The sequence below is a fragment of the Schistocerca americana genome, chromosome 2, assembly GCF_021461395.2.
Source record: "Schistocerca americana isolate TAMUIC-IGC-003095 chromosome 2, iqSchAmer2.1, whole genome shotgun sequence".
Classification (NCBI taxonomy): domain Eukaryota; kingdom Metazoa; phylum Arthropoda; class Insecta; order Orthoptera; family Acrididae; genus Schistocerca; species Schistocerca americana.
Genome location: NC_060120.1, coordinates 74,302,489 through 74,328,949, shown reverse-complemented (window position 1 = coordinate 74,328,949; position 26,461 = coordinate 74,302,489). Strand labels below are relative to the sequence as shown.

The window sequence follows — 26,461 nt, the reverse complement described above, 5'->3', positions numbered from 1 at the left end:
ATGTGCCAGCCGACGAATCACTATCTGTTTCGCTACTAGTGTTGGCAGTGGCTAGCACACTGGATTCGCATTCGGGAGGACGACGGTTCAATCCCGCGTCCGGCCATCCTGATTTAGGTTTTCCGCGATTTCCCCAAATCTCTCCAGGCAAATGCCGGGATGGTTCCTCTGAAAGGGCACGGCCGGCTTCCTTCCCTAATCCGATGAGACCGATGACCTCGATGTCTGGTCTCCTTCCCAAAAACAACAACAACAACTAGTGTTGGTGGTGACAGGATTTGTTGCTATCAATCGCCTTATCATAGATATTGCTCGGGTGCAAGCTCTGGCGTCTTGAAAATGGATGTTTTTGAATCTAGGATCGAGTAAGCAAGACATGGCTACTAAATGACTTCCACTTGTCCAAACCTGCCCTGAATCTGTTCCATGACTTCGCTTCTAAGGGCTCCTGCCACACTTTCACTAGACAGATTCAAAGCATCTATTTGTTCTTTTGAACAGTTGATCATCTGTATAATTTTACTGATGGTCACTTACTGCTCTCCAGATATTTCTTTAGAAACGTATTCCAATGGCTTCAAAACGTGAAACAGATCTTTAATATTCTGCATTTCTATGGCCGATGGAGTAGGCGGTGCTTTCGCATTAAGCATCAAAATTTGATGCACGTAAGGAGCCAGTTCGATATACCTCTCAAGCATATAATATACAGAATTCCAACGAATCTTTACGTCTAACATCAACTTCAAAGTAGTTCCAGTTTGTTTTTGCCTCAATAAATCACTTTGAATCATGCTTCACTTGAAATATTTAACAACATCTCTTACTTTATTACACAATACATTAAAATCGTTGATCGACATAATCGATTCTGCAATAAGATAAATGGTATGGACAAAACAAGATAAATGTTTCCCTCTACCTATGAATTTCGTAATACCGGCTACCATATTTGCACCATTATCAGTAATAATAGCGGTGATTTTCTCAGATTTGATATTCATTCCTTGACAAAATTCTTGCATCTGTTCAGAAATGTAGTCACCAGTATGCCGTTGATCCAGCGCAACAGTAACAATGCAGCGTGAAGTGAGTTTATTGTTATCGGAATAGTGGGAAGTGACACCTAAATAACTAGTGGTAGTCATTATCTCGGTCCATACATCACAGGTTAGCGAGCTATGATTTTAAGTTTCGAAGTTCAGTTCAATTTTCGATTGCATAACGCTGTAGAAACTGTCCAGATTTTCTTTAAGAGTGTCTACGCTCGGAATTTTAAAAGATGTACAAACCTGACGCAGCAGTTTCCGAAGTACACTATCTTTAACAATGTCGAATGGTCGTTTGTCCACATAAATAAAATCAAGCAACAATTTGCATAACAGAGAGTTCGCTCTCCCTCCCTCCGCATACTATAGCTTTCTCTGTAGTGTTTCTCCAATGGAAAGTTGGTTCTTTTTGTTAGACGGTCTGCTTTCTGCGTCCGTTGAATTCTCTAATGATTGCACAGGGTTGAAGACCTTAACCCCAGAAGTGACGTCTATGTCGATAGGGTCACTGGGCGACGGCGATGATGGTTATTGCTCTTTTATCTTCGGCCATTTTGGTGGTAACTCGATTGTCATTTGTCCCTGTGCCAGATTTCATTTTTCACTGAAAAATACAGAATTAGTGATTTTTTTATGAAACAAGAAATAAAAACATCCAGTGTAGAACGCCTCAGACATGTGTTTTTTCCTGTATTCTTAGATAGACGATGATTTAGTTTTTTTTCTAAATAAAAGTTAACTGGTTCCAGAAAACGTAAAAATCTAAAAAGTATAATATTCTAAGCGTATTAGTAAATTTACCTTGATATTGTGATTGTGGGATGCTTTTGCAAATGTTCATTCTTATTCGACGTATTCCCCGATGATTTTAATGTTTTGAAGCAAATTTTGCATTTCACTCCATTGGTGTTTAATCGCGTGTAATGCTTCCACAGCTCACTTTTTACAGGCACCATCCTAGACGTGCATACAGACCACTTACTGACAACTGAAAAACCAATTTTTATTTTCAAGAAAGCCAAATTGTTCGTTTAACGTTTCTAACACAAAGCACCACGTGCGGACGTACAGTATTTCGTTTGGGTTTCGAATAGCCGGTAGCGTCGCGACAGTGTTGCCAGCCTAATCTCTGTGGCGCCGCAGTCCATCGCGTCACTGTCAACAGTCTAAGCTCTAAAAAGTACTCGATACCTACCACGAAGTACTCTTTGAATAAAAGAATCGATTGAAAAGTATCGAGTAGACTCTAAAGTATCGATACTTTTTCCGTGTCCGTAAGTGTAGGCAACTTATAGCAGCTGGTCTGTACGCAATGACTGGTCTGCTTACAGATGACCCACTTGAGATAAGAGAATGATTCTCGTCGCACATTCGCCTCTACAGAAACTAGCAGTACAATCACGTGTGGCAGCTAGGTGTAATGGTTCTTGCATTTAGTGTTTTGTTACTGTGAGAAAAGGTTCCATTACCAACTTTTATAAAAAAAAGAGTATGTTTCCTTACTTTCAAAAGATTCTAATTACGTGTTAACATAACTGTACGTCATACATCTTGGAACCAAGCTTTTGTCTTCTTCTGTAACAGGACTCAAATTCCGATCCGCCCATCGAAAATGAACTTTCCTGTGAGGATAGTGATGGTATCTTTGAAAACGCTGCGGAAAAATTCATACTTCATCTGTGTTTCTTTCCGTTCTTCCTTCGTTTTTGTTCAGTAAATACTCCGTCACCCTATTCGGAAATTCTCTATTTCTTGATAATGTTTGACTTTTGGAAGTGAGCTGCGCCGTGCACTCGACGCGTCTTGCAATTCACTCAACTGAGTACATTGTCGACATTTTTGTAAGAAGTATGTTGTACCGAAAATGAAAATTTGCTTTATTTGGAGGACACAAAAATTTCAACGTTCCACTGATTCGACCAATATCTTTGTTAGATAATAAGTCTTGTAAAAGGTGTGGTCCCTATTCATTTAGAAAACAGTGGCATTTTATCCTCAGACCCAAATTTCAATAATTCGCCAGATTTGTATATTCATTGCGGCAGGCTTTCACTTTTTGCGTCCAAAAGCAGCTTATGACTCGTGAAAAAAAGCATTCAGTACTGCAATTGTCAATATCTCTGTGCATCTGATGTAAAAGTACACTCACCATCATTTACGAACTTCGACGTTCAGTTCTGTTATTTACCGTCTTAACAGATATTAAGTGTTCTTTGTTACCTACCGTTTTTTAGAATGTTTTTACAGCTGCTAAATTACTTGTGATTATTTCATAGAAACATAACCCTCATATTTTCACCAACAACAGAAGCAGTGGTAACTCTTGTGTAATTGTAACTGAAGTGATTTATCAACTGTTTAAAATTACGACACAACTTGTAGCTGTCTTTGTGTCACTAACCATATTTGTCTATAAGATGTAACCACAATATTCATAAAAATATATTTTAGGTTTGTGTGTTATTGCTTTCCAGGCGTTCTGAACGGTCTAACTCGCTTGGTGCTAGTGAATGCTATTTATTTCAAAGGCGACTGGATGAAACCATTCAACAAAAATGATACTAAACCTATGTCTTTCTACTCAACATCAACAGACGTGAAGTCTGTTGATATGATGCATATTAAAGGTAAATTCCAGTACGTTGAAGTGGAACCACTGAAGACCCAAGCTATCCTTCTTCCATACAAGGTATTGAATTGGAAAAATATATTTACTTAATTGTTCATAATCCTAAAGCTTTCAAAATTAGTTGTGTGATATTTAGCCATTTTATTGTTTTCTTACCGAAGCTTATGAGTGGGAGGTCAACTTCGTACGCATGGTTTCCGGCAATTCGAACCCAGCTTCTTCCTCATGCGATGTAGCATTGAATTTTAAAACATTTCTCACGATCTAAAGTTTTGTGGAAAATCTGATAAATTATATGATGTGGCAAAACAGCAGGTTTGTGATTCAAGTACAGAGAAAAACTATGTCTACAAACCAGAACAAATACAGGAAATCCTTTCTTGTATTATAAGGCGTCCATGTGTATCATTCACAATGCAAATGAATCTGCGACAAGAACAAAACACACAAACACACACACACACACACACAAAGACAAACAGACTGCATATATTTCCGCCAAGAAACCCATTTTAAACGCCGATTGTATATTAATAAAATACTTTCAATGAATTATCCTTGCTATTGTGCTTGTAACTGTTTCGAGTTTTGTATTGTATTATACTGTATAAAAGATGGTCAGGAACAGTCTGGAAAGCTTGTAAGGGTGACGCAGGGTAGGTTATGCTGAAAAATAATTGTTAAGAAAAAAATTCGATAGGTTGCCCTGTTTCCGAGTTAGTTAGCTTTGAAGTTAGCCAATTAGCCCGTCGCGCGCGAAAATTCAAACAGCCTGCCAGATAGACAATAACTTAGTCAGCTGTTCTCATAGCGTGGATGACAGCGTACGAGATAGCTCAGTCTTTGGGTCAGGTTCGATCCTCACTACCGTCACATGTCCAATTATTATATCGCTCTCTTGTTCGGCTTTAGGTTCAAATGGCTCTGAGCACTATGCGACTTAACTGCTGAGGTCATCAGTCGCCTAGAACTTAGAACTAATTAAACCTAACTAACCTAAGGACATCACACACATCCATGCCCGAAGCAGGATTCGAACCTGCGACCGTAGCGGTCGCTCGGCTCCAGACTGTAGCGCCTAGAACCGCACGGCCACTCCGGCCGGCTCGGCTTTAGGGAACCAAACCAAGCACCCTTTTGGCGAAACGGTCTCCGGTGGGTCGCGTGAACTGCGCGCCCAACGGCCTGAGTGGCTAACCTCAGTGCTAATTAACTCGGAAACTGCGCAACTTATATAATTTTTTTAATAATTATATTTTTCAAGGCGCTGTCTATCCTGTTCAACTGCTCTTCCAAGTATTTTGTTGCCTCTGACAGAATTACGTCATCGGCAAACCCCAAGGTTTTTATTTTTCTCTCTGAACTTGAATTCCTACTCCTACGATTTTCTTTACTACTTGCTCAGTGTACGGATGGAATAACATTGGGGGTAGGCTACAACCTTATCCCTTCTTAACGATTGGTTCCCTTATGGGAGTGCAATAAAGATTAAGGTAATTGCTGGTAATGCTGTTCAGATAGTTAGATGTCCATGAAGTACATTCCGGTTTGTGAGTAGCCCTTCGCTTCCTGTATTTTACCCCTGATACTTTTAGAATTTCAAAGATAGTATACCAGTCAATAGTTTCAAAATCTTTCCCAAAGTCCACTAATTCTATAAATGTGGGTTTGCCTTTCCGTAACCTATCTTCTAAGACAAGTCGTAGGGTAAGTATTGCCTCGTGTGTTCCCACATTTCTCTTAAAGCCAAACTGGTCCTCCCCGAGATCAGCTTCCGCAAGTTTTTCCATTCTTCTGTAAAGAGTTCGTGTCAATATTTTGCAACCATGATTTATCAAACTGGTAGTTCGGCAGTTTTTACACCTATCAGCAACTGCTTTCTTTGAAATTGGAATTATTATATGTTCTTGAAGTCTGAGGGTATTTCGCCTGTCTGACACATCTTACAAATCAGATGGAAAGAATTTTGTGATGGCGCTCTCTCCCAAGGATATCAGTAGTTCTGAAAGACGGTCATTTATTCCCGGGGCATTGTTTCAAGTTAGGGCTTTCAGTGTTTTCTCAAATTCTTCTTACAGTACCGTATCTCCCATCTCATCTTCATCAGCTTTCAAGCACATCACCTTATAGACCGTCTATATACTGCTTTCACTTTTCACCTTTTCCTTCTTTGCTTAGGTCTAGTTTTGCATCTGAGCTCTTGGTATTCGTACAGATGCTTCTCTTTTCTCCAAAAGCCTCTTTAATTTTCCTGTAGATGGTACCTATTTTACCCTTGTGAAACATGCTTCTAATTCCTTACATTTGACTTCTAGCCATTTCTGCATAGCCATTTTGCACTTCCTATCATTAAGATTCAATTTAGTCTGTTTCATTTGCTGCATTTTTATATTTTTCTTTCATCAGTTAAATTCAATATGTCCTGTATATCCACGGATTTCTACTGGGCCTTGTCTTTTGCACCCAGTTGATCGCCTACTGCCTTCACTATTCATCTCTTAAAGCTACCCTTTCTTCTTGTATTGTATTCCTTTGCCCTGTTCTAGTCAACCGTTGCCTAATATTCCCTCTGAAACTTTCAGCAACCTCTGGTGCTTCCAACTTATCCATGTTCTGTCTCCTTAATTTCCTAACATTTTGTAATTTCTCAGTTTTAATCTACAGTTCATAACCTACAAATTGTGGTCAGAGTCCACATATTCGCATGAAAAGTCTTACAATTTAAAATCTGGTTCCGAAATCTCTGTCTTACCATTATATAATCAATCTGAAATCTTCAGGTGTCGCTAGGTCTCTTCCATGTATACAACGTTCTTTCATGATTCTTAAACCAGGTGTCTGTTATGATTAAGTTATGCTCTGTGCAAAATTTTAGCAGGCGGTTTCCTCTTTCATTTCTTACCCGTAGTCCACATTCACCTACAACTTTTCCTTCTGTTCATGTTCGTACTATCGAATTACAATCCCACAGGACTATTAAATTTTCGTCTCCCTTAACTATCTGAATAATTTCTTTTATTTCATCATATATTTTTTCAAGCTCTTCAGCATCTGTGGAGCTAGTTGGCATATAACATTGTACTTCCGTGGTAGGTGTGAGCTTTGTGCCTATCTTGGGTAAGAAAATGCGTTCACTATCCTGCTCATAGTAGTTTACCACGTTCCTATTTTTTATTGATTATTGAACCTACTTCTGCATTACCCCTATTTAACTTTCTACACTCCTGGAAATGGAAAAAAGAACACATTGACACCGGTGTGTCAGACCCACCATACTTGCTCCGGACACTGCGAGAGGGCTGTACAAGCAATGATCACACGCACGGCACAGCGGACACACCAGGAACCGCGGTGTTGGCCGTCGAATGGCGCTAGCTGCGCAGCATTTGTGCACAGCCGCCGTCAGTGTCAGCCAGTTTGCCGTGGCATACGGAGCTCCATCGCAGTCTTTAACACTGGTAGCATGCCGCGACAGCGTGGACGTGAACCGTATGTGCAGTTGACGGACTTTGAGCGAGGGCGTATAGTGGGCATGCGGGAGGCCGGGTGGACGTACCGCCGAATTGCTCAACACGTGGGGCGTGAGGTCTCCACAGTACATCGATGTTGTCGCCAGTGGTCGGCGGAAGGTGCACGTGCCCGTCGACCTGGGACCGGACCGCAGCGACGCACGGGTGCACGCCAAGACCGTAGCATCCTACGCAGTGCCGTAGGGGACCGCACCGCCACTTCCCAGCAAATTAGGGACACTGTTGCTCCTGGGGTATCGGCGAGGACCATTCGCAACCGTCTCCATGAAGCTGGGCTACGGTCCCGCACACCGTTAGGCCGTCTTCCGCTCACGCCCCAACATCGTGCAGCCCGCCTCCAGTGGTGTCGCGACAGGCGTGAATGGAGGGACGAATGGAGACGTGTCGTCTTCAGCGATGAGAGTCGCTTCTGCCTTGGTGCCAATGATGGTCGTATGCGTGTTTGGCGCCGTGCAGGTGAGCGTCACAATCAGGACTGCATAGGACCGAGGCACACAGGGCCAACACCCGGCATCATGGTGTGGGGAGCGATCTCCTACACTGGCCGTACACCACTGGTGATCGTCGAGGGGACACTGAATAGTGCACGGTACATCCAAACCGTCATCGAACCCATCGTTCTACCATTCCTAGACCGGCAAGGGAACTTGCTGTTTCAACAGGACAATGCACGTCCGCATGTATCCCGTGCCACCCAACGTGCTCTAGAAGGTGTAAGTCAACTACCCTGGCCAGCAAGATCTCCGGATCTGACCCCCATTGAGCATGTTTGGGACTGGATGAAGCGTCGTCTCACGCGGTCTGCACGTCCAGCACGAACGCTGGTCCAACTGAGGCGCCAGGTGGAAATGGCATGGCAAGCCGTTCCACAGGACTACATCCAGCATCTCTACGATCGTCCCCATGGGAGAATAGCAGCCTGCATTGCTGCGAAAGGTGGATATACACTGTACTAGTGCCGACATTGTGCATGCTCTGTTGCCTGTGTCTATGTGCCTGTGGTTCTGTCAGTGTGATCATGTGATGTATCTGACCCCAGGAATATGTCAATAAAGTTTCCCCTTCCTGGGACAATGAATTCACGGTGTTCTTATTTCAATTTCCAGGAGTGTATTTATAACCTTGTATTCTCCTGACCAGAGGTCCAGTTCCTCCTACCACCAAACTTCCCTAATTTCCAGTACATCTAACTTCAACCTGTCAATTTCCTTTTTCAAATTTTCTAACCACCTACGCGATGAAGGGACCTAACATTCCATGCTCCTATCTGCAGAACGCCAGTTTCGTCGTTCCTGATGAAGACATCCTCCTGAGTAGTCCTCGCCCGGAGATCCGCATGGGGGACTACATTAACTCAGGTACATGGTGGACGAATTGTCGTGTAGGTGACTGAATGGAGCTCAAGATACGTCTTGCCAGTTACCGTAGTGTTTTAATAAACATATCTTGTGAGGGGAACATAAATGCGTAATCCAATTTACTTGAATTGGTTTTGGCCCATCGGTTGTTTAGAGACCGATCGCAAACTGCTGCAAACGACTCCTGTGTTTAGCGTACACGTCATCGGCGGGTGTGTTTACGATTACAGTTGCAGTTATTCTTGACAAGTAGAACGCCCACCATAGTGCACGTGTTTTTGATGTTTAGTATTGTTGCCAGATCTGGTAAATTATACACACTCCAGCCATTTTAATGTGACCACCTGTCAAAACCCTGAATAACAATCTTTTGCAGCGCGTAACACTGCGAAACGATCAGGAAGGGAGCCAGTGAGGCTCTGGAAGACACCGATAAGGATGTGGAGCCGTGTTAACTCGTTGTCGTGGCCGGCTGCTCTGGTTTTCTCCGTTGAGGACTGATGGCGCGAACAGGCCGGTCGAAATGGTCCCAAAGATTCCCGATTGGCTTTAAATCCGGAGAGTTCGGTGGCCAGGGAAATACATAGCAGCAATGCCAATATTGTATTAGGTACCGAAAGCTGGTTGAAACCAGACATAAAAAGCAGTGAAATATTGAACTCGGATTGGACAATGTTTAGGAAGGATAGGACTGATGCTATGGGAGGTGGTGTGTTCATTGCAGTTAAAAGCTGTTTAAACGCAGTTGAGATCGATATTGGGTCGGACTGTGAAATAGTCTGGATAAAACTGTCAATCAGACAAGGATTTACCATTGTATTATGATGTTTTGTAGACCACCAGCATTCGCAACAAACGTCGCAGAACGTTTCGGGAAAAGTCTTGAGTACATTGGAAATAAATATCCAAATTATCCATCAGTTATAGGTGGAGACTTTAATCTGGCATCCACTGACTGGGAAAATTACACGTTTATCGCAGGGGACAGAAGCAAAGATTGGTGTGAAGTTATTCTAGGAGCGCTCTCACATAACATACAACCTTGAGCAATTGGTTAGAAAACCAACTCGATATGGGAAGATATTAGATACCTTGGCCACAAACAGACCTTATCTTTTTGAGGAAGTTAACCTATAAGAAGGTATTAGCGACCATAATGTCGTTGTGGCTTCTATGTCAGTGGAAGTTGCAAAAAAAAAACCAAAGAAACAGCGTAGAGTTTTCTTGTTCGGGAAAGCAAGTAAAAGTGTCATTAATGAATATCTTCATAGTCAGCTCCAAGCATTCACAAAGATATTGAGCACCTTTGGTCGGAATTTAAAGGTATTGTCCACCATGTGCTAGAGAAGTATGTGCCTAGCAAAAATATAGGGGAGCGAAGGGATCCACCTTGGTACAACAAACATATTAGAAAGTTGCTGAGAAAGCAGAGAATTTTGGGGAGTCGTTTTAAGCATAGTTACTGCCCCACAGACAGAGCATTTGCCCTGATCCGTCTGGCAGTTTGAACGAGCAAACTGCACTTTTCTGAAGCAGCGTCCAGCCTCATTTCCTTCTCTTTCTGATCCCTCATTACTGTATGCTATACATGTTGTATCACGCCCGGGAGTACGTGCGAGTGGGGTACTTTTTTTTTACTGCCTGTCGCTTCTGCTTTTCTTGACCGTGCGCCCTGTCCACACCACGTTCCTGGAAATCCGGCGGCAGTCGTACTGTTCTGCTCCATACTGCTGTTAGCTTGCCTGAAATTATCTATCTAAATATGCAAGGGGGTTTAGGGGAGCCACTCAATGTTAACACACAACACTGTCCTATGTCTGGTATGAACATCTATATTCTGAGACGATATGGAAACCACAGGTTGCACTGTTTACACTCTAAATCGTAAATGTTTATCCCAAATAACAATCTTGATGATTAACAGTCCAAAATGTAATTCAGACGAGCGTACGCGTAACCGACACGACGTGGGTGATTGTTGATGATAGGGGAAGCCAAATGATTTTCGGGTCCACTCAAACCAGACGCAAGTGTTCATTCCTTAACCTCTCAGTCTGCTATTATCGCTCACAAACGAACGATACAGTTATCTGCTGATTGATCATGCGTTTCTGCCTGCAGCATGTACACCACTGCATCTCCACAAAGATACTGCATCTCTGTATAGCTTCTGAAATGTCAGAGTTAAGTGAGATTCACTCCACAGACATGAGATTTGTTGCGTGTCCCCTCAGGCCGCCTGATTCAAATGCTGTTGGGAACATCAGGGACACCATCAAGCGAGATGCGCGCGCCGCACCGCAGATGCAGCTCCGACAATTCTCCGCGAGTTCTGGGCCCCGGCGAATCAGTCAAGGATCAAGATGGCTCCTCCATGACAAGACTTGTCTCCAGCTCACTGATGGTATTAGCCACGCTGATCTCACTACAGACTACCACTGCAGACAGTATGAGTGTAACATACAACGTCTTTCGGTGTATTATGTGCTTCGCAACAAGTGCCTGGGCACATCAGAGTCTTTCGCGAGCCACAAAACTATTGTAAGGCGTGTGGACAAAGAGATGTATTGCTCAGAAAGTCAGGAACATTTGGCACCAAGTCCGTGGGATCGCTATGCGTTGTACTTCTAACATACCCCATTCACATAACCATTAGACATAGAGCAACAGCATACTGACTCAACAGGGGGAGACTGCACAAGGTATATAAGATAATAGGGGGGCATATTACAGAAAAATGTCAATTAACTCTTCAGAAGTTTGAGACATGACAAAAAGAATGGGAAACATCTCACAAGCGCCGTCGGGTGTTTCCTTCTTCCCAAACATCCAGGGACGATTGGCGCTCAGACACGTTGACCCAAGTCGTGGTCATGGCCCTTACTCTACACACCTGCGCCGCTTTAGCCTTACACAAAGTGATACGACGTGCATTCAAGTTCTAAGGCCTCCGATTTTTTTTTCCCCGGACTGGAAAGAGATAGAAACATGCGCATTGTTTTAGAATAAGGGCGCGTTCATTGTCAATACGTCCCAGAGATGGCAGCACCGTACGGCAGATGGAATTTTACCGCCAGCGGCGAGAATGAGAACTGTTTTAAATACTTAAAATGGCGACGTTTTCCTTACTTGAACAGCGTGCAATCATTCGTTTTCTGAATTTGCGTGGTGTGAAACCAATTGAAATTCATCGACAGTTGAAGGATACATGTGGTGATGGAGTTATGGATGTGTCAAAAGTGCGTTCATGGGTGCGACAGTTTAATGAAGGTAGAACATCGTGTGACAACAAACTGAAACAACCTCGGGCTCGCACAAGCCGGTCTGACGACATGATCGAGAAAGTGGAGAGAATTGTTTTGGGGGATCGCCGAATGACTGTTGAACAGATCGCCTCCAGAGTTGGCATTTCTGAGGGTTCTGCGCACACAATCCTGCATGACGGCCTGAAAATGCGAAAAGTGTCATCCAGGTGGGTGCCACGAATGCTGACGGACGACCACACGGCTGCCCGTGTGGCATGTTGCCAAGCAATGTTGACGCTCAACGACAGCACGAATGGGACTTTCTTTTCGTCGGTTGTGACAATGGATGAGACGTGGATGCCATTTTTCAAACCAGAAACAAAGCGCCAGTCAGCTCAATGGAAGCACACAGATTCACCGCCACCAAAAAAATTTCGGGTAACCGCCAGTGCTGAAAAATGATGGTGTCCATGTTCTGGGACAGCGAGGGCGTAATCCTTACCCATTGCGTTCCAAAGGGCACTATGGTAATAGGTGCATCCTATGAAAATGTTTTGAAGAACAAATTCCTTCCTGCACTGAAACAAAAACGTCCGGGAAGGGCTGTGCGTGTGCTGTTTCACCAAGACAACGCACCCGCACATCGAGCTAACGTTACACAACAGTTTCTTCGTGATAACAACTTTGAAGTGATTCCTCATGCTCCCTACTCACCTGACCTAGCTCCTAGTGACTTTTGGCTTTTTCCAACAATGAAAGGCACTCTCCGTGGCCGCACATTCACCAGCCGTGCTGCTATTGCCTCAGCGATTTTCCAGTGGTCAAAACAGACTCCTAAAGAAGCCTTCGCCGCTGCCATGGAATCATGGCGTCAGCGTTGTGAAAAATGTGTACGTCTGCAGGGCGATTACGTCGAGAAGTAACGCCAGTTTCATCGATTTCGGGTGAGTAGTTAATTAGAAAAAAAATCGGAGGCCTTAGAACTTGAATGCACCTCGTACATCTGAATGAGGGGACATGGATCCCCTGAACGCATAACACTACAATGCGAAACACACATATAAGACCGATGACAGAAATCGAACATGTAGGACAAGCATTAAGAGACCCAGATAAATGGAGCATGCTTAACCGCATCGTTGTTGACATACCAAGAGCGCTGCACAAGACTTACAAGCAGCAACGACCATGTAAAAGATCAGGACCAGACACACATTACACCACAACACGTATATGGGGCAACAGAGATTCAAACACTGATGTGGAAACAGATGAACATACATACACAGATGATTACATGAACATATCAGCATCACGACATAGTAGCGGAGTAGCAGATCACACATCTGCAACAATACTGCAAGAATATATATATGGAATTTAGAAATAAGTTAGCAATAAAAATAAAAATTGATTTTGTTTGTACAACATGAAAGAAGTAATTCTTTAGTTCTTTGGATCATTATTTTCGAACATGAAACCGTGTAACATTTAAACTGTACAAGATGCAAACTGTAAAACACGTCAACCTTATAACACTGTACAAAAAATACGCATGCAGTATATTAATACTCAACTACACAAACACGAACGTACAACTTAAATAAGGAGTGACCTTCGGGGAGACGAGAGTTGAGGCCCCTTCCGAGACTCCTCTACCGCTCATGACGCGGGCAAATGGAGGAAGTAATTGTAATAACAAGTAGTGCTGTCACACACCACACACAGACATCGTAGGGCTAGTATCATCTGATACACACATATAGCAGTAACCGTAGTAGAAGAAAACATGCTAATTAAGGTAAGACAGGTTCGAAGTGTTCGCCGAAGCCCTCCCACTGGAAATAGCCAGGTAAAGGGACCGCTTTTATTGTCTAAATCTTTCCTTTCGTCTATTATTTTCTTATTAAGAATATAGTGAAATTTATTTTCCTTTTCCAAAATGTACTTTTATGTATCACATGTTATTTTAATTAGCAATGTAATTAGGTCAAAACAAGAAAAATAACAGCACTGAGTGAAGCCGTAGAAAAAGGCGAAGAGCCTGTCTCTTCAGTCTGTTACTAGTTTTTGATAGCAAACTACCCACCACAGTTACCAAGGCAGTGGGTCGCTCTGTAATGTTAATAAACAGATAAATTAGCCATATTAAACATTACTGTATTTTTTAAAAGAATTTTGGATACGGAAATGAAGTACTGAGGGATGCAAGGTCTGAAGTTTGAAAAATGGAGATTTTATAACCTAATAATGAGCCAGGACTGATCTCTGGCATGTGAACTGATTTTGAGAATATTAATGTGCTTTTCTTACAATTTTAATAGGGGTCACGAATCAGTATGTTAGTGATACTACCTAAGGAATTAAACGGACTGACAGACGTCGAGAAGAAACTTGGCAATGTAACTCTTCAGGATATCCAGTACAGAATGGGCGAAGAAGAAGTGGATGTATACCTACCAAAATTCAAAATGGACTACGAAAAGAGCCTAGTTGAAATTCTAAAAACTGTGAGTATACCGAATAATTATAACCATATATTCCTTGATCATAAAGGAAGTTGTTGCGTACTAATGCATACATTGGCCCATTATTGAGCGTTCTCCATTACTGCTATAATTTAAATGTATACAGTTACCGTAAATATTAGTTCTTAAATGTAAAGTTACAGTCTCGGACAAAAAAAAAAAAAAAAGACGCACGACGAAGAAATTATCCGAATGGGTTGGAAATCGGTAGATGTTACGTTCATATTCAGACGAACAAATGATTACAGCTTCAGAAAAATTGGATGATTTAAAAAGGCGAAAGAGCTTCACAAAATTAAACAAGTCAATAACGCATTGCTCCATTTCTGGCTCTTATGCAAGCAGTTATTCGGCGTGGCATTGATTGACAGATTTGCTGGATGTCTTCCTGAGGGATATCGTGCCACATGATGTCCAATTAGCCGGTTGGATGGCGAAAATCCCGAAATGGTTGGAGGGCCCTGTCCATATCGGTCCAAACGTTCACTGTTGAGCCGAGATCCGGTGACCTCGCCGGCCATAGTAATATTTGGCAAGAACAGTCGCCGTATGCGGACGGGCATTATCTCGCTGAAATGTAAGCCGAGGAAGGCTTGCCATGAAGAGCAACAAAGCGGGGCGTAGAATATCGTCGACATATCACTGGGCTGCGAGCGTGCCGCGGATGACTACCAACGGTGTCCTGCTAAGAGAAGAAATTGCATCACAGACCATCACTCCTGGTTGTCACCGAGCGAGATGGCGCAGTGGCTAGCACACTGAACGGTTCAATCCCGCGTCCGGCCATCCCGATTTAGGTTTTCCGTGATTTCCCTAAATCGCTCCAGGCAAATGCCGGGATGCTTCCTTTGAAAGGGCACGGCCGACTTCCTTCCCCTTCCTTCCCTAATCCTATGAGACCAATTACCTCGCTGTCTGGTCTCCTCCCCCAAACAACCAAACCCAACCCTCATGGTTGTCGGGCCACATGGCAGGTGACAGCCAGATTGGTACTCCACCGCTGTGTGGGATGTCTCCAGACTCATCTTCAGCCTAGAATCTCACTGAGTGGAGTAGAATTGTCTTCAGTGATGAGTCCCACTTCGAACTGAGCTCCGATGAGTAGCACTGATGTGTCAGGAGACCCCCTCCCCCCCCCCCCCCCCCCCAGACAGTGGCGGTATACCAACCTCACTGTCGCCTGCCATTACGGCTGACAACCTGGTCCATTTCTTTTCATAGCAAGACCCCTCTGGTTCTGATCCGCGGTACCCTTACAGCACTGTGGTACGTCGAGATTATTCTACACCGCGATTTTTTGCCGTTCCTGGCGAGCCAACGTGGCCTTATATTTCAACAAGATAATGCCCATTCGCTTACGAGGATACTTTCCACTGCTTGTTTTCGTGTTTCCCAAACTATTCCTTGGCCAGAAAGGTAGCCAGATCTGTCCCTAGATGAGAACGTTTAGAGCATTTTGGGCTGGGCCCTCCAATCAGCTAGGGATTTTGACGATCTTACCTGTCAATGAGGCAGAAGATGCTTCGATATCCGTCAGGAGAACTTCCAATAACTCTGTCAGTCAATATCAACTGGAATAACCGCCTGTATAAAGCCAGAAATGGAGCAACGCGTTACTGACTTGTTTAATTTTGTGAAGCTCTTTCGCCTGTTTAAATCATCCAATTTTTCTGAAATTTTAATTATTTGTTTGTCTGTACATGTTCGTCACATCTACCGATTTCCGTCCAATTCGGATAGTTCCTTCGTAATACATTGTTTTTTTTTTCTTACAATGTATTGAAGTGAATTATCGTGTTGTATGCTTAACGCAGCGTTAGGTGGAGTTTAATTCTAACGTGAAGCTTGTACATTTTATACTTTCTTCATGAAGTAATTAGCATTATAAGACCCTTGCCAATACTGCACGCCTTTGCAGACCCCACAAGAGGGCGTGCCAAAGACGTTTCAAATAACGTTTAGAGATCTCGTCGAACACTTTTGAATGGTCCCAAGTGATTTCACATATTGTATCAGAGGGAAAACTGCGGTCACAATACGTTTGTGAGACCACGTTCAATAGGGTTGCAGCCCCATGACGTCCACAGAGAGGAGATGAATCACCCGCTTGGGGAGGGGGAAGGCGGGGCTGGCAAGGGTTGAAACGTCCCCTTAGAAAAATTATGAATTACTGTGCTGATAAAACTGTTACGTTATTTGATTTTCAAACAGCTGAGCAAAACTGAACGTACTCAGACAGTTACCTCTTTACTTATTCTGATCATCACTAAACTCACACACAATCGCAACGCAATCTAACTTTCAATAATCCGTACAAAAGAATGGCCCTGACTAACAATAACCTATACCTTTCATAAATTACTTACCTCACAAAAGTCTTCGTTACTCGAACTACTGGAATACAGCGAGCGCCAATACTGCCAGCTAAATAAAAGATTCTAACTACTCAAGGCACTAACTATTGATAGGCATATAGTTAGCAAATGTTATGACATCTAATTAAACAAATTTCCTTTTTCTGACGCACACACGTCCAGACCGTCGGCTCAAAACTCTGGCATCTCTCTCTCCACATCCTCCACTGCTGGCGGCTCACCTCCAACTGCACAACACTACGCGCTGTTCACATCCAACTACCCAACAGTGCACAAGCGAATATTCCAACAGTGAGTCCAACCAGCCACAGACTGAACACAGCACAGAGCGCTACGTGGCGTTACAAACATAAAAACTTAAACAGCCTACTTACAGGGTGTCAGCAGTATCAGAAGTTGTCAAGGAAGCCTTCCTGTTGCACAGTGAATTGCAAACTGTCGTTTTCGACAGCGAAATGTGTCTAAACGAACGCCCTAAGGAAAGGTATGGTTACATTCACGGCGTTTGTGATACATCATGAGGGCGTCCAGCGTCAACTCTGAGTAGCAGTGTGTCCAAAATGTGTTCTTCGACCACTTATAAGAAATCCGCGTGATTTCACCGCTGGATGCAGCGGTTCTGCCTCTGTCGCAGAGGCGTCAAGAGAAGGGTTGAGACGTGGGTAATGGGACACTGGGCAACCTTCCCATGGGGTGAAACATTCACTGTGGCGTTGGGCAGAATTGTGGAGAAACGTAGTGCCAATGTAACAACGTTAATCCATCTTAACGCCTCACATTAACTTCGGTCTTCCAGCCTTTTTATGCTCAAATCGACATAGTGCTTGTTAAAGTGTCACCGAGTCCGTGCGTGACTCCGCAGAGCGGCACGCTTCTGCACCATTAAAGGGGGAAGGTTGTAGGCACCTTCCAGCCATATTTAGACCTTCTGCGTCGCAATGGAAGAAAATGACCACGTTTCGAAAAAGTGACTCTTTAATTTCGTTGCGCAGTATATCTAGGTTCAGGTCAACTGTCAGTCGCAGCACCAATCTTCATCCCTCTGCACGTCATCCTGCCCTTCGCCAGTCTTCTGGCGTTGCTACATTGCTGTAGACAACCGCATCAACTGTGAGCAGCATCACAAGACGTATGGCATTATCCACTAGATTATTAGGTGATTATCTGCCTTCACGGACTGTCACTTCCGCAAAGCTGCCAGATCACAGCAGACAGTGACATTCTCTTCCGATTCGTCGGCCCGCCGAATCACAATCTCCACCCTAAAAACTTAGTATGGAATGCAGTAGCAAGAATCCAATTGCTCCCACTTCAGCTTGCCTAGCCTCGACCCCTAGGCTTCTAATCAGGAACGATGCACTGCCTAAGTGTGATCGGCACACTGTTACTGTCTGCCACCCTACCCGAGGCTAACTGATAGCATATCTCCGAGATTCACTGCCTGAGCCACTGCACTGCTCGTGAGGGCCTTGCCTCCTGTCGTTTTTTGGGCTCTACCCTCACCTGCGTCTGTCCCTGAGGTTGGATGACATGATCTCAAAGGGCTTCTCATCACTTCATTGGTTATGCCCACTCGTTCAGAAGTTTTCAGAGGCTGGGTGGAGGGCTAGATGTGCTGTCTCTATATGGCCTGCAAACGCCTCAGAAGCCCTTCATTGGTTTCTCATGATCAGCGTCATAGTCATTAAGGCCACTTCTGTTTCTCTTTCGTCTCACAATATCTCGCACAAAGCACTGACAAGTCCTACGTTAGTTTTTAATCTGTTTGCTTATTGCACTCATCACGGCTCTATACAGTAGGGCACAAAACTTTTGGGTCAAATGGAACGGGTAATATTGGGTCCACAAGCTATTACGTATACTGAGATAGGGAGCCAATGGTCGGGGATGCATATTTATTGAGTTATGGACATCCACCACATAACATCGTAGCTCATAATTGTTCAGTCACAACCGCCAGTCTCAATGCATGCATGGAAATGGCGCATGAAGTTCTGGCGGTGACACCACACAACTACTCTGAATCAGAAGGAATTGGCGTTATTGCAAGATTTCTCAAAATCCTACTGCATCGAAGACAAAAGAAGAGTGGTGTCTTTCCCCAGAAAACCCAACGTTATGTTATCTAATAATCTTCAGCAAGCAGAGAAGAGATTTGCATCACTGGAGAAAAAATTTACGAAGGACAAGAAACTGAAACAAATTTACGAGGCGCAAATGATAGAACACATCAAGAAGAAACATGTGGAAGTCACCCCTTCTGGACAGAAATTGCGTGACACATTTTATCTGCCACATCATGCAGTAAAGAAAGAAAAGTTAGTTGTCATCAAATGGAGGATTGTATTTGATGGTTCGTTGCACGACCAGAATGCACGTTCATTGAATGACTCTTTAGAAATAGGTCCTAATTTACTTCGTGACACTCTTTCAATATTACTGAGATATCGTCTACATCAAGTAGCCTTAATTGCCGATATCAAACAAGCATTTATACAGTTAGTTCTTCACAGGAAAGATAGAGATCTCACAAGGTTTCTTTGGTACAAAGTAATCTTAGATCAACAAGGAAACTATATTACAACTGACGAAAGGATTACATACCGCTTCACCCGGCTACCTTTCGGACTTACCTGCAGTCCGTTTCTTCTTGCAGCCACGCGGAAAGAACTTGCTGTAATGCACAAAACGAATTTTCCGCAAGCTGCTTTACTTGTTGAAGATAATATGTACATGGATGATTTTGTAGCAGGTGCTAAAGATGACAATGCCGTAATTAACTTATATTATGAGCTTACATCACTCATGGGACAGGTCAGTCTACCAGTGGCAAAGTGGGCCACAAATGCATGCCAACTGATTGGAATATGGAAATCAGAAGGTGTCGTATAAACACTACAGATCCGGAGGTACTGGGAGTCCACTGGAACACACAGACTGATACGCTCAGTGTTGTTCACAACAATGTTACCAACAATGTTATAAATCCTCCTGCCACTAAAGCGAGAAGTACTACGAAACACTGCTAGATTCTATGACCAACCGGGTTTGTTGTCGCCTGTGTCCCTCATTGCAAAAATAATTTTTCAAGAAATTTGCTCAAGAGGAATAGAATGGGATGAGCTTTTACCCCTTGATCTTAGCAAACGCTGGCGAATGTGGGTATCAACATTGCCATCATGTTCACACATAAAAATGCCCCGATGGGTTGGTGTATCTGAAAACACTGAGCCAAAAATCCATGTCTTTTGCGGCGCATCAGAAAAGGCCTACGGAGCAGTCCTTTATGTACCGTGCACCACAACAAATATGGTACCAGTCCATTTAGTTTGCAATAAAACCCGACTAGCTCCCATCAAAAAAATAACTCTTCCACGGCTGGACCTTCTAGAGACACTTCTTTGATCAAGACTACTTCATTATTTCTGTAAGGCCACGAGCTATAATGGAAGTCGTGCAACATTGTGGACTGACTTAACTGTAGCCTTAGGATGGATACAACATGACCCTAATCGATGGAAAACCTTTGTGTCAAACCGTGTTACGGAAATACGACGACTAACGAATCCGTCACAGTGGAAGCACTGCCCTGGTGACGAAAATCCAGCTGATCAGACCTGCTTGGTTAACAAAGAACAGAACACAGTGGCCTCAAATTATACAGACGGAAGAGCACTCCTTGCCAGAAAAGAAGAAATTAACAGACCAAGTCTTTATGGTACAAACAACGATTCCTATTTTAACAGCTACACGGTACAATAGCTACTTCAAGCTGTTAAGAGTTACAGGATGGGTACTTCGCTTTAAATGGCACTTATTGAAAGAAAACAGAACATCTGGAGAACTAACAGCATCAGATTTGGGCGACGCATGCACTTACTGGATTCAAGTTGTTCAACAGCAACATTTTGCGCTCGAACTGCATGCACTATACAACAACATGCCTCTACCACGTAATTCTCAGGTAGCTCGCTACAACCCATTCTTGGATAATGGTCTTATTCGTCTCGGTGGACGGCTGCAGTTTGCAGAATTACCCAGAGATCAACGCCACCCGATTCTTCTTGAAGGACATCATCATTTCACACGTTTACTGATCCAGCAGACTCACATTCGTTTGCATCACCTTGGAGTAAACATAGTGTATTCTGAACTGAGAACAGAATTCTGGATCCTTATAGCTCGACAGGCAATTAAACATGTTCTACACCGTTGCCTACCTTGTAAGATGTTGAAAGCTCGCGTTGTTTAACAAACTGAGGCTCCATTACCAACTGAATGAGTCTCACCAGTGAAACCATTTACAGTAACAGGTATTGACTTTGCTCGTCCATTATATGTCAGACAAGGACATATTACGAAGAAAACATATATTGCTCTATTCACATGCGCAACAACACGAGCCATACACTTGAAACTATGCTCAGCTATGTCAACTGACAGATTTCTTCAAGCCCTACAAAGGTTTGTCGGAAGACGAGGAGTGCCCAGCACAATTTACACTGATAATGCTACTACCTTCCATGCCACGCACTTAGAGCTGAAGGAGCTCTGGCAGGCTCTCATGGCAAGCAAGACGCACAAGTACCTTACCCAGCAAGCCATCACTTGGAAATTCATCGCCCCACACGCGCCTTGGTGGGGAGGGTTCTGGGAACGGATGGTGGGATCTGTCAAATGCTGCCTGAGAAAAGTTTTAGGACAGTCACAGTTGGACGAAGAAGGTCTCAACACAATCCTGGTCAGCATAGAAGCAGCACTAAACTCTAGACAAATTACACAAGGGGGGGAGGAATCTGAGTCACTGACGCCCGCACATTTCCTTGTAGGTGATCGACTCACAACACTACCTACTGGTCCAGAATCACCAGTTAGAAAGGACTTGTCCAAGGAATTTCAACGGCTGCAGGAGATGGTAGAACACTTCTGGAACAGGTGGAAGAAAGAATATCTGCTCCTGCTCAAAAACTTCCATGAAACTCATCAACCAAGGCCAGGTTCAGGAAGACTCCAGCTGGGTGATGTCGTTCTTCTACAAGAGGATGTTGGTCCACGATAGAATGTGGAGGAAGGCGCGGATAGATCTTCATGAAGGAAGAGATGGGAAAATACGAACTGTAACCTTATGAACTTCAGAAGGATCCATAATCTCACGTCCCGTTCAACTGGTCATTCCTCTAGAAGTTGACCTGGGTGTTGCGGGTTGATATTTGTAATTATAGACACTCTGGAAATATTGATTATCCTTGAATTAATGTTTTATATTCAACGATGTACGTTCCTTGGAGAGAAATAAATTAATGTTGTACTGGAATCACGGTGTTGTGTGTCCGTAATGCAATGAGACATTGCGCCATTATTCTGGGATAAACTGTCGTGCGTTACCAGACTTCCTTGGACTTACTTTGTTCTAGAAAACGACCGTTGAACATAAAGATGAGACACGTTGCCTGTATCGTTACCATAATGTTTCTATCCCTGAACTACACTTTATTATTTGTTTTTCTCATACTTTAGAGATGCTTTCTGTGTGTTAAATGATTTTGTGGTCATCAGCTAGCGCGTATCCTCCAGTTGCAAGTCAGTTACCTGTAACTGTGTTCAATGAATAAAGTTAGGTATGATGTTAGAAAGGAATAATCAATAGTTCAGATATTTGCTTTTAATGCTCTACTGTTTTAAATTTCAGCTCGGCATGAAATCCATGTTTGATGAAAAATCGGCCAACTTGAGTGGCATCAGTGACGAGTCACTTACAGTGACCCATGTTCTGCACAAGGCTTTCATAGAGGTTAACGAGGAGGGAACGGAGGCAGCCGCAGCGACAGGTATGGGGAAGTAAATTCCTGCTCTCATAGAATGTCGACTCAGCTGGCTCATCTAATCTTTTAACTTTTCCTTTGTTTACGTAACAATTATAAAAATGTCGCAAAAGTTTCAGTTACTACAGTTTTTCTAAAAATAAATTTATTATTATTATTATTCTGGATTTACAATGTGAGTACATTTTTTCAGCACCTATTCTAGATTACAGTAAGTCACTAATTATTGTTCTCCACTCTTCTCTATTTGTCCATGAATCTTCAGGAATGTTGTTCTTCCTCATTGCTGACTGAACTCCCTGTATCCATGTATCAGGTGGTCTTCCCCTTTTTCTTCTTCCAATTGGTACCCAGTCGATTATGCATTTAGGTAGCCTTTCCTGTTCCATTCGTCTGATGTGTCCATACCATTTAAGTTGTTTGTGCTCGATGAAATCAATAATTGAATTTTTGCATTTCATCTTGTCTCTGATTACTTAATTTCTTATTCTTTCTCGTCTTGATATTCTTGCTGAACGTCTCCAGAAATCCATTTCTGTGGTTAATAATTTTGATTTCAGTTGCCATTTTGTTGTCCACACTTCTGAACCATATGTAATAATGCTCCTAACTATTGTTTTAAAAATCCTTATTTTGTTATCAGTTGTTATGTGTTTGTCCCAGAGAATTCCATTCAATAAAGAGATTGTCGTCTTTCCAGAATTTATTCTTGATCTAATTTCTTTGTCCTGTTTCCCATCATTTGTAATTTTCACACCTAAATATTTATATTCCTCAGTAGCTGTTATTGTTCCCATCCCTTCTTCTAATATTAAGTCTCCATTCACTCCACCAATTACCATGTACTTTGTTTTATTGATGTTTACATTTAGACCTGATTTTTTATATTCTTGAATCAATTTTCTGGTCATATACTCTATGTCCTCACAGTCTTGGGCTATAATCAGTTGGTCATCTGCAAATTGTAACGAGTATATTGTTCTATCATTTATTGGTATTCCCATAGCGTGACATTTTTTCTTCCAATTCTGTAAAGTTACTTCTGTATATATTTTATACAATGTAGGTGAGATGCTACATCCTTGACGTAATCCTTTTGTGACTTGGAATCCATGTGATAGATATTTACCAATTTTTATTTTTGGAATAGAATTTTTATATAAATTTTGAATTGCTTTAATTATTCTTGGATTTATTCCTATTGATATTAAAGCTTTCCATAAACTGGATAAAGGCACACTATCATAGGCTTTTTCTATATCTATGAATACTAAATGTATAGGTTGTGCCCGAACCATTTTTTTTCAATAATTTGTTGTAGGCAAAAGATATGATCAATTGTTGATCTTCAAGCTCTAAAACCTGCTTGTTCTTCAGCCTCCTTTTCTTTGTATTCTTGTTCTAACAAATATTTAATAATTCTTCCATATAATCTACTGAAGGTATTGGTCACTGTTATTCCCCTATAATTTTTACACTCATCTTTCGCTCCTTTTTTATGTATCACTGAAATATATCCTACTTTCAAATCATTTGGGACATATTCCCCATTTAAACATCTTTCGAAAAGGTTTCTTAACAATTCCATTAATTTCTTTGTTTCTAATTTTAATAATTCTGCAGGAATACCTCCAATGCCTGTAGCCCTTCCATTCTTTAAAGATTTTATTGCAGTTTTTACTGTCTCTATTTCCAAACGGATGTAATTCTCTGCTTGTAGATCTATCATTTCGTTATATTCAGGGTTTCCCAAGTATTCTTCCCTGTTTTCTGTTAATAAACTTTTAAAATATTTTTCCCTAGACTCATGAGTAATATATTTAATATGTGTTGTTTCTTTAGAATTGCTTCTTAAATTTTTTATAGTTTTCCATGCTTCTGTGTTTCTTTTACCACCAATATAGGATTCAATTTTTTGACATGACTGTTCCCAAGCTTTGTTTTTTGCTTCTGCAACCTTTTTCCGGATTTTCGCTTGTTGTGCATTAAGCTCTATTTTATCTTGAAGATTTCTGGTATTTAACCATTTTAAATATTTTCCTTTCTTTAATTTCACTTCCTTTTTAATTTCTTCATTCCAGTAGTATAATGGATGGTTTGTACGTGTTTCTTCTGTTTCTCCTAAAGCTTCCTTGGCGGCTTCATGTAGTTTATTTAAAAAATAATGATATTGATCTTCTGTATTATCAAACTCTGTTTCTACCAGTTTTTCATCTAATCTCTTTTGACATAAAAATATTGTGCTTTTATTCTCAAAACTATATGTATACATATTAAATTAAAAAAAAAAATTTAATATGTATACATATTGACTGAAGCGACGAATGAAATTTGAACCCAGGTCTCATGCTCGCGAGGCAGGTACGCTAGCCACTACGCCATCGTGGGACGGTAGCTTCCTACGACTATATTGATTACCCTAGCAAGCCTCCTTCCTCAATCCAAATTTCCAATCATGCCTCAACCCGCATGGTGTTCGTTTGATGCTGAAAAGCTCTTCCAATACAGTTGGAGAGCCTCTGCAATGCTACTCGAGTTTAGGGGGAATACCTTGTTGGCTGAGGCGTGAATGATAATTTAGACTCAGTAGGGAGGCATGGTAGGGTAGTCCATGCAGTTATGCAAAGCCAGTGTGCCAGGACGGCGTAGTGATTAGTGCATCTGCCTAGTGAACAGCAGGCCCAGTTTCGAATCCCAGTCTTCGTACAAATTTTCTTTCGTCGCTTTAGGCTGTATGTGTACATCTTAGGTCTTTGAGACTTGCAAAGGCCTCTGGAACCACATAGTTTCATTAAATAAATTTAACAATTATTCGCACTGCAGACAGAGTAACACAAGCAATGAAATCATCCATAACACAGAAATAAAGCTTTTGTTTTGATACTAACAAGGGGAGGCCGCCAATTGTGAAATTGAGATTCGATTCATACTGCGCATAATAAAAGCTCATGGCCAGAGGTGTAATGTGGCAAAGCACCAAGATGCACTTCTCACCCGTTGTCGAGAAAACCGTCAGTTAAAAATAAACCGTTGCGGTGAAGTACTCTCTACGATTAACAGTTTTCTACAGCGCTGTGGCGCAGCGGTAAACGCTCGGGTTTGTAATCCAAAAGTCGCCAGATCGAATCTCGCGCCATGTAGCTTTTTTTTTAGTATTTGTTTTTTGTAATTCAAATGTGTATATATATACACACACACATATATATATATAATTCCCGGCAATCAGTTGCAACAATTATGCATATAATAAGTTGTTGAAAGTCGTTTGTCGTGGAAAAACTTGCGACTTCGAACATCATTATGTTTTCCGCAAACAAAGTTGTATTTCACAAATGTTATTAATTGTCTTCATAATGTTTACCACGAATAGTTAACGAAAGACGTAGAAACGATATTCCGAAACGAATTAGAATAGAGACCCCACGAACTCAAATTTGCTGTGGCAGGTATGAAATATAAACTCCGTTACTCGCTCGTTACACTTGATGGACAGATGTTGAATGAGCCGAAACGAGCCGCCGCGTAACAGCGTAGTTGCCTGCTAACTTCGAAAGAAGGTAGATGCGGTCCCTAGCGCAACTTATAACATCGTCGAAAATCAGTGCGGGCGTGAGAGCTTTGGTACACCCTGTTAAACAAACGGAAAAATGGAGGCGGTACAATTGGAGAGCGATCCGCCTTCACCAACATGCATAAGCAATTCATTAATTCGCGGCATGCAACTTTTTTTATTATTAGTTTTTTGTAATTCAAATATATATTTGAATTATATATATATATATATATATATATATATATATATATATATATATATATTTGAATTACAAAAAACTAATAATAATAAAAAAAAAATTGCATGCCGCGGGACTCGATCCGACGACCTTTGGATTACGAACCCGAGCGCTTACGGCTGCGCCACGACGCC

General features: G+C 42.2%; 1 protein-coding gene across 1 annotated transcript in view; it reads left to right on the top strand.

The window, feature by feature from the left end:
- The window catches only part of LOC124595557 (serpin B8-like), a 107,370-nt gene that overhangs the window by 79,764 nt on the left and 1,145 nt on the right, over positions 1-26,461 (top strand). Inside the window, exons 5-7 of the mRNA XM_047134338.1 lie at positions 3,524-3,738; positions 14,136-14,321; positions 22,404-22,542. Coding sequence (XP_046990294.1) covers positions 3,524-3,738; positions 14,136-14,321; positions 22,404-22,542 — 540 coding nt within the window. The remainder of the gene's footprint in view (positions 1-3,523; positions 3,739-14,135; positions 14,322-22,403; positions 22,543-26,461) is intronic.